The 14,930-nt window shown below is 67.7% G+C and overlaps 1 protein-coding gene across 1 annotated transcript; it reads left to right on the top strand.

Annotated features, from left to right (window-relative positions):
* Positions 1-5,521: 5,521 nt before the first annotated feature.
* Positions 5,522-14,891, top strand: GRIN3B (glutamate ionotropic receptor NMDA type subunit 3B). The gene is made up of 10 exons (XM_090027154.1): positions 5,522-6,111; positions 8,336-8,922; positions 9,248-10,298; positions 10,562-10,707; positions 11,031-11,146; positions 11,838-11,989; positions 12,096-12,260; positions 12,594-12,661; positions 13,465-13,842; positions 14,316-14,891. Exons 1-10 carry the CDS (start codon positions 5,689-5,691, stop codon positions 14,392-14,394), a joined length of 3,165 nt encoding a protein of 1,054 aa, XP_089883280.1. The 5' UTR covers positions 5,522-5,688; the 3' UTR covers positions 14,395-14,891.
* Positions 14,892-14,930: the final 39 nt, after the last annotated feature.

Below are 14,930 nucleotides of genomic sequence, written 5' to 3'. Positions count from 1 at the left end.
GTGGGCCGAGATCAGGCTTTCAGCCCCGGGGGGCCTTTCCCTCTCCTCTTCCTTCTGCTTCACGTCCCTGATGTGCTGGATTGGCGCTAGAGGCTGCGCCGAAGTGCCAGCGAGCCCTGCACGGCTCCGGCTGTCCCCAGCACCCAGATGCCACGGTGACTGGGGAGGTGTCGGGACTCTCCAGGCTGCCTGTGCCCTGGGCTGCCCGGGGAGGGACCGCGTGAGCTGGGCCTTTTCTGCAAGCAAGGATCAGGTCTGCAAGGACGAGGGATACCTGTAGCCCTTCCCTGCCACCCCACTCCCCCTCCTTGGAGCTTCAGCTTTCAAGCCAAAAGCAGCAAGATCCCGCAGCCCAGGACTGGGCTCTTCCATCTGCAGCAAAACCCACCTCCCTTGGAGGGGTGGGTAGAGGCCACGGGGAACCTTTGCAAATGGCCCCCAGGACCCCAGCAGCATCCGGTGGCCGGTTCCCCGAGGCCAGTTCCCAGAGCAGGTGCTGGAGCTCCTGCCTCCATCTTGCCCCTTCTTGTCCTTTCGGCCCGGCCCTGATCCTGACTGGAATAGAGGTGCCCGCAGGCCAAGGAGGATCCTGCTGTGAGCTGCCCAGGAGCGGTGCCCTGAGCAGTCGAGATGAGAGCAAAGGGGCTGGGGCAGCGCGGGCCCGGGAGGGCAGGCAGACGTGCCCCGCAGCCCCTGGAGTCGTGCGACAGCCCTGCGGTAAGCTGCGTGCGGGGGAAAGAAGGGTTGGGTGGTGGGCTGGGGCCGGCCTGGCTCTTGGGAGACGGGCCCAGTCCCCCCGTTCTCTTGGTACTAGCAGGTGCCTCAGTTTCCCCTCTGGGGGGGGGTCCTGTCCTGCCTCCTGGCTGCCATGCAGGCCGATACGTTCGACAGGGCCCTGCTTCCTCCAGGAAGCCCTTGCACTCAGCCTCACGGTGTGCCCTGCTTGGGGGGGAGCGTGCCAGGCGGCAGAGTCCTTGCCCCCAAGGTCGGGGAGCCGTCCCCCAGCAGTCTACACCAGAGGGGGGGCAACCCCCCAGTTCACACGAACCCCCACGCCTCCCCAAACTCCACAGCCCCCACAGCTCCGACCTGCCCCCCTCCTTACAGGGCACCCCACGGACGTGGGGGGGACCAGGGCGGGGTGGGTGGTCCCCAAGCTACCTGCTTGCAATTCATCTCTGTAGTTAGCTGCCAGCTCGCGGGTAATAAGCTTGCAGCATGAAGGATAGGCTTAATCGCCCCTTGGGCCCCACTGCTAATTTTTCTCCAGCAGCAAGGCCAGATGGGGCTCTGGAGGGGCTGGGGGGGGAGGTTTCCAGCTATTTTTTGCAACCGAAAACCTCCCTGAAGCTTTGTTCAGGGCTTTGCTAAAGGACCTCACCTTGTTCTCCTCCCCGGTGCGTGGGTTTGGGGCCTCTCTGGCCTGCTGGGCTCCTATTGCAGGCGTGCATCGATGGCAGGTGTCCGCATCGCCCTTGCGGGCACCGTGCCCGCTCCCCCATCTGCCCCCGGGTTTACAGCCGCTGCCCTGCGAGGCTGGGTGGAGCAGAGAGCCACTCAGCTGCCAGGTGCTCCAGCAAGCAAAGCAGCCAAAATCCACCCACCCGCAGGGTACGCGGGGTAAAGGGAGAGGGGCCGCCAGGAGGAGCGACCCGGTGCCAGGAAGACAAGGCTCTGGTTAATGCGAGGGGAGATCCTGGAAATCACTAAAGACCAAGAAGGGGGTGCGAGTGCGAGTGCACGCTCCCCTCTTCTGGCCCGCAGGGAATCAGGACTGCTCTGGCGTGTGTCATGAGCCCCGTGCTGCTCCCCGCAGCGGTGCTTGCAGGCCGGGGGTGCAGAGGGCTCCAGGCCCCACTGAGGGGTCTCGCCCCCCGGCCCATCCCAGCAGCCTGAGGCAGAGGGACGTGCTAGGGGTGGCCGTGCAGCCTCTGGTCTCCTCCCTGGGGCAAAGCGGGGCCGCGGGATGCGGCCGGACAGTGGATCTCGATGGCTGTCTGCCTCCTTGCAGCTCGGCGCTCCCTGGGGTCGCGGCTCGTCCAGCTGTGAAGCCTCCCCGAGACAGCAAGTGCGGGAAGGATCCGGGTGAGCAGCAGAGACCCCAGGAGCCAAGCCACGTTCCCTCAGGCCCGGGTCGGAGCCATCCCCCTGCTCCCTTCCCCTCCTCCTGGGTGTCCTGGGAAGCCCCACTAGGCCCTCGGGGCCGGCTCCGTCCCCCGAGGAGCTTCGCCGCGTTGCTGGTGCCTCTCCCCATGCCCACGGGCCTCCCCTTGCTGGCTGCGTGCAGCACGCTCCAAATGCAGCTGCTTCTGGGCTGCAGCACCGCGGTACGCCGGAAAGGCCGGGCCGGGCCCGGGACCCCCAGTGCCAAGGGCGCCCACAGCTCCTGGATCGGGTAATGAAAGCATGGGCGTCTGGCTCTGCTACATCCTGGGGGCCGGATGGGATCCGGGCCCAGCAGCCAGTGCCATCTCCCCTCCCCAAGCCACAGCCCCTGTGGAGGTGGGGGGGCACTTACCCCAAATCACAGCCCTCCGCCCTGCTCCACCTGCCCCGTCCCAGCCAGCGCCCCCCGCCCGCTACTGAGCCCATTAGGAGCATGGGGGGCGGGGGCTAGTCCAGCTTGGCAAAGCAAAGCAACACGGTGCCGCAAAGTCCTTTCTCCTTGGCAGGGCCATCTCCGCCCTGGGCATCCGATAGCGTTTCCTCATTAAATCTGGCGGCTGATCGATAGTTTTGCCAACTGGTGCATGACTCTATTTTTCTTGCTGGTTATTAATGTAATAGGTTTCCCTCTCTCCCATTCTTCCCCTGGCAGCAGGGGGGTCGGGGGGCTGGGGAACCCGCAAGACCCCGTCCTGCTACAGGTGGCTTCTCTGCCCCCCTCCCCTCCCAGCACACAGGGCTGGGTATGGGATCCCTCTTCTTCCCCCCACTCTGGTTTTTCTTTCCAGGAGTTGGCCCTGGCTTTCAAAAGCATCTGGTAGGAGGGGAGTGAGACCCCCCACACCCCACTCTAGTCATCCGGGGTTGGGTTAGAGAGGCTGGTCTCCTGCACCCCTGGCACCTAAAGGGTTAATAGAGCCATTTCCCCGCACCCCAAAGGTTAATAATTGCTTTGCTAAGGCCCAGGGGGAGGCATCCTGACCCCCAGGCCCGGTGGGTGGAGGCTGTTGTGCCGGTTCCCCGATGCTTCCCGCGCTGGGTGCCCCCGCAGCGCGGTGTCCCGCCCGCAGCCCCGCGCGGGGCCGGGGCCGCGGAGCCGGGGGCCCAGCCCAGGCTTGATGCACCTCCGCCTCCGCCTCCGCCTCCGTCGTGTCCTGGCCGAGGGGCGAATCCAGGGAGCAGGACGCCGGGGGCTGCCACGGCCCGGGCCGGCGCGGGACAGGCACGGCTTCCCTGTGTCCGTGGGGTGCGGTGCTGGGGGCGCGAAGAGCAGAGCCTGGGGGGGAGCTGGAAATGGTCTTGTTCAGGGCCTCCGCCGGGCCCCCTGGGTCCCGCCGACGGGCCCGTGGCACGCCACCCTGCAAACCCAGAGCCCCGGGGGGGGGTGATCAGCAAGTCCCGGCAGCGCTGAAGCTGGACCCCCGAGCCCCTGCCCGCCCCGCAGGAAAAGGCAGAGGCCACTTGAGACTCCCCAGGGACATTACAGGGCTTATGACACACAGCGGAGTGCTGCCGGCGCTACCCAGCAGAGGCAAGAAAACCCCACGGGGCGACGAGATGCGCCCCCTCCTCCCGCAGCCGCTCCGCTCCCGGGCAGCGAAATCAGCCCGGGCTCGCCGGAGCCCCGAGGGGAGCCTCGCTGCTGCCCAGGCCCCTCGCCCGCCGCTCCGGCCGGCGCTCTCCCCGCTCTCTCCCACCGCGCCCCGAGACGCCGAAGTGCGCTGCTCTGCCCGAGCCCGGCTGTCCTGGCTGCTCAGGCGCCGCGCCGGTGCCAGGCTTAAAAACACATAAGCCAAAACCCCCCAAATGCGTATATATATTTATATACATGTTTATGTATCTGTGTATATATGTATATGTTTTTATATATGTTTATATCTATGTCTTGATATATATATGTATTTTTATATATGTGTATATATGTTTTTATATATGTGTGCGTGTATGTGGAGATATATGTATGTAAGTATGTGTATGCGTATGTATAAATGTATACGTATATATATATAAAGGTGCCTTGATTTTAAACCGGATCCCTCCTGGCAGCTGGAGGCGGGCGCGGGACGCGTGGAGCCGCCGCTCGCGTCCCGAGGCGGAGGGAGCGCGTGGAGGCGTTTCGTGCGGGCCGGGCTGCGGCGGCCCCACGCGGGGCGGGCTCCCGCGACTGAGCCAGCGACGCCGGCCGCGGGCGCGGGCGCGGGGCGGGCGAGGCCGCGGCGTTGCTGGGGCGGCTCCCGGCTGCCCCCGCTCCCCGGTGCGCCCGCGCCGCTTCTTTGCGGGTCCGAGGAAGAGGCCCAGCGCGGCGGGCGCCAGCTGAGCGGGCCGCGTCCGGGGGTGAAGATAAGCCCGTGCCGCCCCGGCCCCGCTTCTCCTCCCGCGCACACGCGGGGGGGCGGGGGGCAGGACTCCCCTGGAGTGACGCTGCGGAGCTGGCAGGGCCCGCGCCCGCATTGCACTGCGGCCCGTCGGCATTTGCGGGGCAGGCGCGGGGGTCGCGGCCGCGGGCGGGGGCGCGGGCAGGCCCACACGGGGTGGTGCGGGGTGGGCTGCGGGGAGTGTTCAGTGGGTGGGGGCGGGGCGGGGCGGGGGCAACGCGTGTTGGGAGCCGTGCAAGACTTGTGTCCGCGTGTGCGGGGGGGACCGGCGGTGCTGAGACGTGTGTCCGCGGCGATGTCCCGCGTGTGCTGCGCACCAGCCCAGACGCCGGGGTGTTGTGTGCGTGTGTGCGCACGCCGCCGGGGCCCGGAGCAAGCTGTGAGCTGTGCGCCGCGTCTGCACGGGGCGGGGTTGTGCGGTTTGATGGGGCGGGGGGGCACCCCGGGTTGTGCTTGGGCCTGCGTGCCGTGGCGGCTGCTGCAAAGGGCTTTAGGTACCCGGGGTGCGTGTCCGCACACACGCACGCACGCTAGCAGACACTCGGAGACGCAGCTAGGCCACCCACCTAGAGCAGCGCGGGGCGGACCCCGGGTCATACCGCGGGCCTCGTTTGGCAGAAGGGGAAACTGAGGCAGAGGAGGAGGCAAACACTGCGGCAGGTCACTGGGGTCCAGCTGGTGCCCTGCTTGGCTCTGGCCACTGGGCCCCGCCGCCCCTTCCCTTCTGCCCGCCCCCGCGGGCTTCGAGGTCCCGCAGTGCAGGGTGAGGAGGGGGCTGCTCCGCAGAGGAGGCGGCAGCTGCCCTGTAACTGCGGGGGCCGGGGCACGTGCGCGCGCATCTGTGTTGTCGTGTGCATGTGTGCGCGCATCTGTGTTGTGCGCGCGCATCTCTTGTCGTGTGCGTGTGCGCGCATCCCTGTGTTGTCGTGCGCACGTGCGCGCGCATCCCTGTGTTGTGGTGCGCACGTGCGCGCCCGTGTCTGTGTTGTGGTGCGCACGTGCGTGTGTGCATCGCTGTGTTGTGGTGCGGACGCGTGTCGGCGCGGCGGGGCGCGGCGCGCGTGCGCAGGGGTGCGGGGTGCACGCGGGTGCGGGCGGGCGAGCGGCGGTGCCGGCCCATGGCGGCGCGGAGCGCGGGCGCGGCCGCATGGCGCCGTGGCCGTGGCCGGGGCCGTGGCTGGCGCTGGGGCTGTGGCTGGCGCTGAGCGGGGCGCACCCGCAGCCGTGCCGGGTGCTGGCGCGGGCGGGCGGCGCGGTGCGGCTGGGCGCGGTGCTGCCGCGGGGCGCGGCGCGGGGCCGGGTGCGGGGCGCGCTGGCGGCGGCGGGCCGGGCGGCGGGGCTGCCCTTCAACCTGAGCGTGGAGCTGGTGGCCGGCGCGCCCCCGGCCCGCGACCCCGCCTCGCTGCCCGCCTGGCTGTGCGGGGCGCTGGCGGGGCGCGGCGTGGCGGCCGTGCTCGCCTTCCCGCAGAGCCGCCGCGAGCTGCTGCAGCTCGACTTCCTCGCCGCCTTCCTCGGCATCCCCGTGCTCAGCCTGCCGGACCTGGCGCGCCCCGCGCCCGCGCCGCCTCGGGTAAGGGCCGGCCTGCGGGAGTGCGCGCCCCGCCGCCCCGGGGGGGAGAGGGGGGACCCCCGCGGCACCCCCCGGGGCTGGGGTGGCTCAGCAGGAGTGGGGAGGAGTTGGCCAGTCCCAGCAGGGCTCAGCCCTGACCCACGGGTGTCCCTGGGGGGGTCGGTGTCCCCCTGCCCTGCCCCCGGAGGGCTGGATGGGGGCGAGGGGGGGCCGGCGCTGGGTGCCCGCGCCCCCCCGCGGGAGCTGCTGGAAGGCGACACGCAGGGCCCGATCCTGGCCGAGGCGGCGTGGCGGAGCCGGGCACAACGAGCAGTCAGAAATGCAGGGGGGTCTAACCCCCCCAGTGCTGACGGGATCGCGGCCTCTGGCTTTCCCAGGAGAGACCCCCCCCTGCGGCTGCGCAGGCCCAGGCCGTCTCCCCCGGGCCGGGCGCCTCTCGCTCCTTCCCACCCCAGAGGTGGCTGCACCTCCTGAGCCGGTGGAGCCCTCGGGTGCGCGGCACCGCTCCCGTGCCCTGGCAGCTGGGGCAGGCAGTGCCGGGGTCTCGCCGGGCTTGGGGCGAGGGGCCGGGCAGCGCGCCTGATCGCCCCCGGGGCTGTTGCCCCGCACCCGGCGGCCGGGGCGGGGGGCTGGCGGTGGCGCAGCGGAGGTGGCCGTGCCCCCTGCGGCCCCCACGGGCGCCCCTGGCCCCCAGCCCTCTGAAGTCAAAGCCGTGATTCAAGGCGGGGGGGGTCAGGCTGAGATGCTTTCAGAAGGCGTCATCTTCCCCGAGCCCCCCCCCCACCCCGGGGCGCGCAGGCCCTGTCCCTCCGCCAGAACGGCGGGGAACTCCGGCCCGGGCCCCCCCAGGGCCGCCCGGCGCGGGCGGGGCAAGGGGCTGCTGCAGCCCCGGCTGGGCGAGTCCGAGTGGGGCTCTGCGGCCCCCAGGCCGGCAGGGCAGGTGAAGGGATCGGGGCCTGCGCCAGCTCCCACGCCGCCCCGCTTCCCGCCTCCCGCTGTCGTGACGCTGCGTGGGCGCTGCTGCGGGGCAGGCGCTGGCGCGCCCGGGGAGAGCGGCCTGCGGGCCGGCAGGTGAAGGGGTGCGAGGCAGGAGGTGAAACAGGCGCGGGGAGAGTCGGTGGCGGGGCTGCCCCGCCGGCCGGCCGCGGAGCCCGGCCAGAGAGCAAGCGCGGGGGGCCGCACCTCCGGACATTCAGCCCCCCGCGATCCCCTCCTGTCTGGCTTCTTGCTTCCCCGCACCCCGGGCCCGCGGTGCCCTGTGCGGGCCGCTGGCACCCCGCCGGGGTGGGCAGTGCGGGGCTCGGGGACTCCACGGCCGCCCCGGACAGACAGGCTCTCCGGAGCGGGTGCTGGATGCCCCTTGTCCCGCGGAGCCGTGTCGGCGGCTTTGTGCAGGCTGGCGCGGCTCGGGGGCACGGTGCGGTGCCCGCCTGGGGCCTGGGGCCAGCCACAGGGCAAAACACCCCCCACTTCTGCCCCGCAGAGTCCCCCGCTCTGAGCTGAGCTCTAGTCCCAGATCTGACGGGCGCAGCGGCAGGGGCGGGGGCATCCCCGGGGGCCCCACGCTGGCACCCTGCAGGCAGGGGCAGCCCATGGGGCCCCCCCAGCGCCCTGGGAGGGCACGGCTGCAGATGGCAGCAACGGGGCCTTTTCACCCCCGTGGCTTCAAGCACCGCTCTGCTGGCCGCGGGGGAGCCCAGGCACAGCCCCCCCCGCCTCGGTGCCCTCCCCCCGGCAGCGGGAGACGGACTTATCTGCGCCCTCCAGGTTCTCCGACGCTTGGGGGGTCGCTGCCGCACTGCCCCTTGCTTCTCCCCCTGCCTCAGCCCTGCGGATCAGGAGCCTGCAGGCGCGGGGCTGGCAGTGCCCCCCCGGTGGCACTAGGGGTGGGGGCCAGCCAGGGTGACTCAGCAGGGCCCCCTGCTCCACCCTAGCGCCATGCGGCTGCTCCTGCTTAGCAAGCCCCTGGCTGCGCACCAGCTTGGCTTCCTCCCTTGAGTCTCCCGCATCCCTGGCCTGCCACTGCCTGTCCCAAAAGCCAGCCCTGGCTGCAAGGACGGCACCAGCCCTGGCAGGGTGCTGCGGCTGGGAGCATCCTCTCCTGGGTGGGGGAGGTCCCTAGGGCAGGGAAGACGGGGCTGGGGGGCTTGGGCAGCCTGCCCGCAAGCCGGCGCCGTGCAGCTCCGAGCGCGGTGGGGCCCTCACGCCCTCTCTCTGCCCGCAGAACCCCTTCCACCTGCGCATGGACCTCCACAGCCCCCTGGAAACGCTGGTGGACGTGCTGGCCGCCGTCCTGCAAGCCAACGACTGGCACGACGTCGCCCTGGTGCTCTGCCCGGCCTGGGACGTGCCCGGCTTCCTCGACGTCTGGATCAGCCGCACCCACCTGCGCCCGCAGGCCCTGCTGGACCTGAGCGCCCTGGACGAGGCGGGTGCGGCCCGGGCGCTGGAGGAGCTGCGGGACCTGCCGGGCCCGGTGCTGCTGTTCGGCTGTGACGCCCGGCGCTCCCGCCAGCTCTTCCAGGCGGCCCGGGAGGCGGGCGTGGGGCCGCAGGAGCTGCACTGGGTGCTGGGCCAGCCGCTCAGCGCCGCGGAGCTGCAGACCGAGGGGCTGCCCCTGGGGCTGCTGGCCTACGGGGAGGTGGACCGGCCGGCGCTGGAGCTCTTCGTGCAGGACGCCGTGCAGCTGGTGGCGAGGGCCATTGGCAGCGCCGTGCGCGTGCGGCCTGACCTGGCGCTGCTGCACACCATGGTCAACTGCAACGACCGGCACACGGACACTGGCCCGTCCTCGGGGGAGTACCTCTCCCGGTAAGGGGGCACGCGTCGCCTTGGCCCTGGGCACCCGAGTCCTGGCCTCCCATAGCTCGGGGGACCAGGAGCGAGGGCACCCATTCGGTGCCTCGGTTTCCCTGGCTTGCTTTCAGCCTCACCACTGCCTGGCTGTGTGGCCTTGCCTGGGACGCTTTGCCCGTCCCTTTATATCGCATGCCCTCACCCCGCTGCCCATGCAGCCGCGCGTGGTCGTGCACCAGCACCCTGCCATGGGCACACGTGTCCGATCTGAGCCGTAGTGCTGCATGCCTGGGCACACGTGCGTGCCAGATGCTCACGGGTTCTTCCTCTCCCCCGCCAGGTTCTTGGCCAACACGTCGTTCCAGGGGCAGACGGGCCCCGTGTCGGTGCACGACACGTCGGCGGTGCACACAGCCCGGCGCTACCGCCTCTGGAGCCTGCTGCAGGACTCGCTGGGCCGGCCCACCTGGGTGACCGTGGGCAGCTGGCATGAGGGCAAGCTGGCGCTGGAGGAGGGCACCTGGCAGAGCCACCTGCAGCGCAGCAGCCCGGGCAACGGGGACGGCTTCTCCCGCCCCAAGCTGCGGGTGGTGACGCTGGTGGAGCACCCCTTCGTCTTCACGCGGGGGGTGGACGAGGACGGGAGCTGCCCGGCTGGGCAGCTCTGCCTGGACCCCCACACCAACGAGTCGGCCGTGCTGGACGTCCTCTTTGAGGCACTGGGCTCCAAGAACGGCTCGCTGCCCCGGGGCCTCACGAAGTGCTGCTACGGCTACTGCATCGACTTGCTGGAGAAGCTGGCCGAGGACCTGCCCTTCGACTTCGAGCTGTACATCGTGGGCGACGGCAAGTACGGCGCCTGGAAGAACGGGCGCTGGACCGGGCTGGTGGGCGACCTGCTGAGCGGCACGGCCCACATGGCTGTCACCTCCTTCTCCATCAACTCGGCCCGGAGCACGGTCATCGACTTCACCAGCCCCTTCTTCTCCACCAGCCTGGGCATCCTCGTGCGGACCAAGGACACGGCCTCGCCCATCGGCGCCTTCATGTGGCCCCTGCACTGGACCATGTGGGTGGGCATCTTCGTGGCGCTGCACGTGACGGCGCTCTTCCTCACGCTCTACGAGTGGAAGAGCCCCTACGGCATGACGCCCCACGGCCGCAACCGCAGGAAGGTCTTCTCCTACTCCTCCGCCCTCAACCTCTGCTACGCCATCCTCTTCGGCCGCACCGTCTCCAGCAAGACGCCCAAGTGCTGGACCGGCCGCTTCCTCATGAACCTCTGGGCCATCTTCTGCCTCCTCGTGCTCTCCAGCTACACGGCCAACCTGGCCGCCGTCATGGTGGGCGAGAAGACCTTCGAGGAGCTCTCGGGCATCCACGACCCCAAGGTAGGGGGTGGGGGGCTGCCCCTGTAGCGTGTTTCAAGCAGCAATGCCCCACGGGGTATTGGGGCGGGGAATGGGGGGGCTACCCCTTTGCCCCCTGCAGCACAGTTAGTGGGGGCGCTGCACTTAGCAAGGACCCCGGGAGGAGACGGCAGGGCACCCCCAGCGTAGGGGTGTGTATGGGCCGTGGGGGTTTGCAAGGGGCCGGGGGGGGCCCAGCCGGCCTGGCCCGTGGTGCTCACCAGGTGCGGTCGCCCTCGTTGCAGCTGCACCACCCCTCGCAGGGCTTCCGCTTCGGCACCGTGTGGGAGAGCAGCGCAGAGGAGTACATCAAGAAGAGCTTCCCCGAGATGCACGGGTACATGCGGCGCTACAACGTGCCCGCCACGACCGACGGCGTCACCATGCTCAAGTAAGGGGCCCGGGGAGGGGCTGTGCATGCGCCCGCGCTGCACAGACGCCCCCGTTTGCTCATGTTCACCCCACTCCATGGGTTACATTAGGCCTACGGAGGCTAGGGCTGGGGTGGGGTAATAGGACCCAGCTGGCACCCCATGCCCAGCTCCCCCTGGACCACCCCCCAGAGTCGGTGCTAATGCCTCCATCCCTGGGGCTGCAGTGGCTGTGGGGGAGGCTGCCCACTGCCCAAGGCCTTGGTGAGGGTGGGGGACAGTGAGGAGGGCAGCCCCTGCAGCTAGACCCCCCCTTACACCCCTCCTGTGCTCTGGTCACCAGGACAGAGCCTGCCAAGCTCAACGCCTTCATCATGGACAAGTCCCTGCTGGAGTACGAGGTCTCCATCGACTCCGACTGCAAGCTCCTGACAGTGGGGAAGCCCTTTGCCATCGAAGGTGAGAGATTTGGGGGAGTCCGAGGGGGGCAACTGGGCTGCTGCATGTAGGTGCCCACAGCAGGCTGCACGGGCCTGGCGGGAAAGCCACGCCAGCCTGGACATCTCCGCCCAGCAAAGCAGCCAGTGATGGCCGAGAACTGCCCAGCTCATGTCACCCAGGAGTTCAGCTCTTCGCTGGACCCAACGTCAGGGCATGGCTGGATTTTAACCTTAGCAGCAAACGATACGCCGGTGCAGCCGTGAGGACTTTGGGGCAGGGCCTCCTTTGGAGCAGGGTACGGTCTGATGGACCCTGTCCCCTCCCTGCACTGCCAGGCCCCACTGCCTGCAGCAGCAGCTCTCCTTCTGCCGTCCTCCCCCAGGCTTGGAGAGCGGCACGCTCCCCCCTCGCGCTCATCCTGGGCTGGCAGGGGGCTGAGAAGCCGGTGGAGCTGTGCCCACACCCTCGGAGCAAGCTCCCAAGTCTACCAGCCAGCCGGAGATGCCCTGTGGTCTCACGGGGAGGGCTCCCAGCTTTGCATGCGCCTGGCTGGACCGCATGCCCACTGGCAAGGGCAGCACCAGCCCCAGGCAGTGGGGCTCCAGGCCACCCCCTCGGCTTCCCCAGGAGACGGGCGATTTCAAATGGGAAGGGGGGATGCTTGGTCCCTGCCACTGCGACCGTGACCCCTCTCCCCCATCCCTGCCAGGCTACGGCATCGGGCTGCCCCAGAACTCGCCGCTGACCTCCAACATCTCCGAGTTCATCAGCCGCTACAAGTCAGCCGGCTTCATGGACCTGCTGCACGACAAGTGGTACAAGATGGTGCCCTGCGGCAAACGCGTCTTTGCCGTCACCGAGGTAGGGGTGTGGGCGGTCCTGGGGGGCCAGGGTAGATCCTTGGGGGTGATGCTCACCTGCCCCCCCCATGCACCCCCATGACCCTACTGTCCTGTCTCCTGCCCAGACCCTGCAGATGGGCATCTACCACTTCTCGGGGCTCTTCGTGCTGCTGTGCATTGGGCTCTGCGGGTCCCTGCTCACCTCCCTGGGCGAGCACATCTTCTACCGTCTCATCCTGCCCCGCATCAAGAGGAAGAAGAAGTTCAACTACTGGCTGCATACCAGCCAGGTGAGTGCAGCCGGCCCCAGCTTCCCCCTCCACCTGCCCTGCTGCAGTGCCCGTTGCTCTGCGGTACCCTTCCTACCAGCCCCTTGGGGATGGTCGTTGGCCAACGCAAGGTCTAAAGTTGGGGAAACCTTCTCTGGAGGACTCCTTCACCCTCCCATCCCACCCCATGGGCTGTCGTGGCTGGGGTGGCTCCTTCCAGCAAACCCCCAAGGCTGAAGGCACGGCCACCAAAGAGGGAAGACCTGCCCCGAAGCCCATCATTGCCCCCATCCCTATGGCTCCTGCTTGTCCAGTGACCGAGGTTTGGCTTCTCTCCCCACTTGTGCGGCACAGAAAATCCACCGGGCGCTGAACATGGGCTTGGAGGAGCAGAAGAACCAAAAGCTGAGCCTGGAGAAAAGGTACTGGTCATGGATGCAGCCGGCTGGCCCTGCCACAGCTTTGGGGCACTGCAGGGCAGCACAGGGGTGACTTCTGCCTTGCTCACTGTACTGGGGGGCTGGATCCTTCTAGTAGGGTCTCAGTAGACACCACGAGGAGTGGGAGCCCAATGCCCAGCCTCCTTGTCTTCCCTTGAGGACCGTGGCTTAGAGTGTGAGTGGCTGGCAGCAGCGTGACCACGTAGGCGAGCTCCCCAGGGTAATTGTCTCTATGTCCTCCATAGGAGGTCTATATTGAGCAGATTCTTTTTGGTATTGGGTGGTGGAACCGGAGCGTGCTCCATCCACTCCATGCATTGACCTGGTAGTCCAGTGCTTCCAGGACCGGTGCAAAAAAACAGGGAAAAACAAAACAAAACAAAACAAAACAAAACAAAAACAAAAACAAAAAAAACCCGTGGCTTAGAGTCAGGGTCCCATCTCATCCAGCCCTCTGCTCAGGGCTTCAGCCCAGGCAAGCATCAAAGGACAGCCAAGGCTGGCACTTCCCCGCTGCTCCAGGCAACCTGTTCCAGCCTGACTCCTCTCCAGTCCGTTTCCTTTGCTGCATTTTGAGCCCATCACTCCTGGTCTTGGCGATAGCTCATCGCCGCCTTCCTTAAAGCCGTCCTTCAGGGGTGGAAGGCTGTCCGCGTGCCTGTAGCTGGGGGCATTGCTTTCTGAAAGGGAACCCAGAGTCTGGGCCCAGGGGACGAGGCAGCTTCTTTCTTGCAGGGCAGTGGTCAAGGGCACAGGACCCGACCTCTTTCCATCTTCCCCTGCAGCTGCAACGTCCAGAAGAGCCAGGAGCCCCCGGTGTGCCCCCCCAGCCAGCCCAGCTGGAACAACCTCCGGAAGGCAGCGGGGAAGGAAGAGAAGCGGGTGCACTTCAACCTGGCGAAGGAGCCCGCGGAGGCAGAGCCAGGCCCGGAGCAGGAGGCGCCCGTGTGGCACTGCATGAACGGCCGGGCCCCGCAGCAGGAGGCGGGGGACAGGGAGGCCGAGGCGGCCGAGCTCAGGGAGCTGGAGGAGAGGATCAAGGACATGAGGGACCAGCTGCGGGCAGCACTGGTGAGGAAGAGCGAGCTGGTCGTGGCGCTGGGGCCTGCTCCAAGCCACCACATGCTGCCCATCAGGGCCATCACCAAGAAGAGCACGGACAGGTAATGGTGTGGGCCTGCGGCGTCCTTGGCACCGACTCCCACCAGGCACAAGCAACCTTCTTGCCTCCTACCCTGGCCGGGAGGAGGCAGGTAGCACAGACCCACCTGCAGCTTGCTCACTCGCCTTGCTTTACTCTTTGCAAAGCACGTGGGACCCACATCCTGCCCCGCTGTGTTACGGGCAAGCAGCCGCTTTTGGCTGTTAACCCCCCCCCCCTCAAGAGTAAGCACGCAGAGCAAAGCAGGCCTCCATTCACAACGAGCCCCTTGTCCCATCCCGGTTTGGGGAGAGGTCCTGGGCCTTCTGCAAATGCACTCCTCCTCCCCTTCTTTCCCCCAAGCCAGGTACTTGGGATAGCAGCTGTCAATTTTCAATGAGGACCCATTTCCCCCAGGTCCAAACCACAGGTCTTCCATTTTTAGGCCCTGCTTGGAAAAGCATCAGAGAAACCAATAGGTCTCTTTCCTTCCAGCTCCAGCCTGGAAAGCAGGAGCATCCCTGTCCCCTCCCTGCAGCGGAGGCTCCCTGCACACAGTAACAAGCCGCTGTGAGAGATGGTTCTTACCTCCATCCCTTCATTGCAGGCGCCAGAAAAGCCCTGGCTCTGCCTCAATGGAGGGCTCAGGTAGGTACTAGCACTTGTCAGGCCATGCAAGTAATGGGGCAATCAGCTGCTAGCACACTTAGCAGTCGCTCGAGACTTAAAATTAGTGGATCAGGAGAAAGTGCAACTGAGGACATACATACAAACAGCCTCAAGCCAGGGGCTGAGTCTTCCACAGAGGGGTCCCTCTTTGCAGAAGTGGAGGGGCAATACTCCCCCACTGGAGTTGAGCCTCAGCTCTGCCCTGGGCAGGACCCCTTGTCTCTGCACCTCAGCTTCCCCCTCCGCAGCAGGGGGACAGACCCTTCCCCTACCTCGTGGGAGTGCTGTGAGACCCTCATGCGGTAGAGACGCAGCAGTGGCTCACTCAGATAAAGACGCTGCCAGCTAAATACGTTCAAACCCGCACTAGACCCACGAGGTGATTGCCGACTGCCGGCCGGACCCCAGCATGACTGATAGCAAGGCAACCAGGCCCAGCAG

Source organism: Crocodylus siamensis, chromosome 14 (genome assembly GCF_052110815.1).
Source record: "Crocodylus siamensis isolate JL-2025a chromosome 14, ASM5211081v1, whole genome shotgun sequence".
NCBI classification, from domain to species: Eukaryota; Metazoa; Chordata; order Crocodylia; family Crocodylidae; genus Crocodylus; species Crocodylus siamensis.
Note: the sequence above shows the minus strand (reverse complement) of the source record. Positions and strands in the feature narration are given on the sequence as shown.

Excerpts from the sequence above, each read along its gene's own strand:
- GRIN3B (XM_090027154.1), top strand. The coding sequence starts at position 5,689 with ATGGCGCCGTGGCCGTGGCCGGGGCCGTGGCTGGCGCTGGGGCTGTGG. Across the intron at positions 8,923-9,247 it reads TCGGGGGAGTACCTCTCCCG|GTTCTTGGCCAACACGTCGT; the intron begins GTAAGGGGGCAC and ends CTCCCCCGCCAG. Across the intron at positions 11,990-12,095 it reads GCGTCTTTGCCGTCACCGAG|ACCCTGCAGATGGGCATCTA; the intron begins GTAGGGGTGTGG and ends TCTCCTGCCCAG.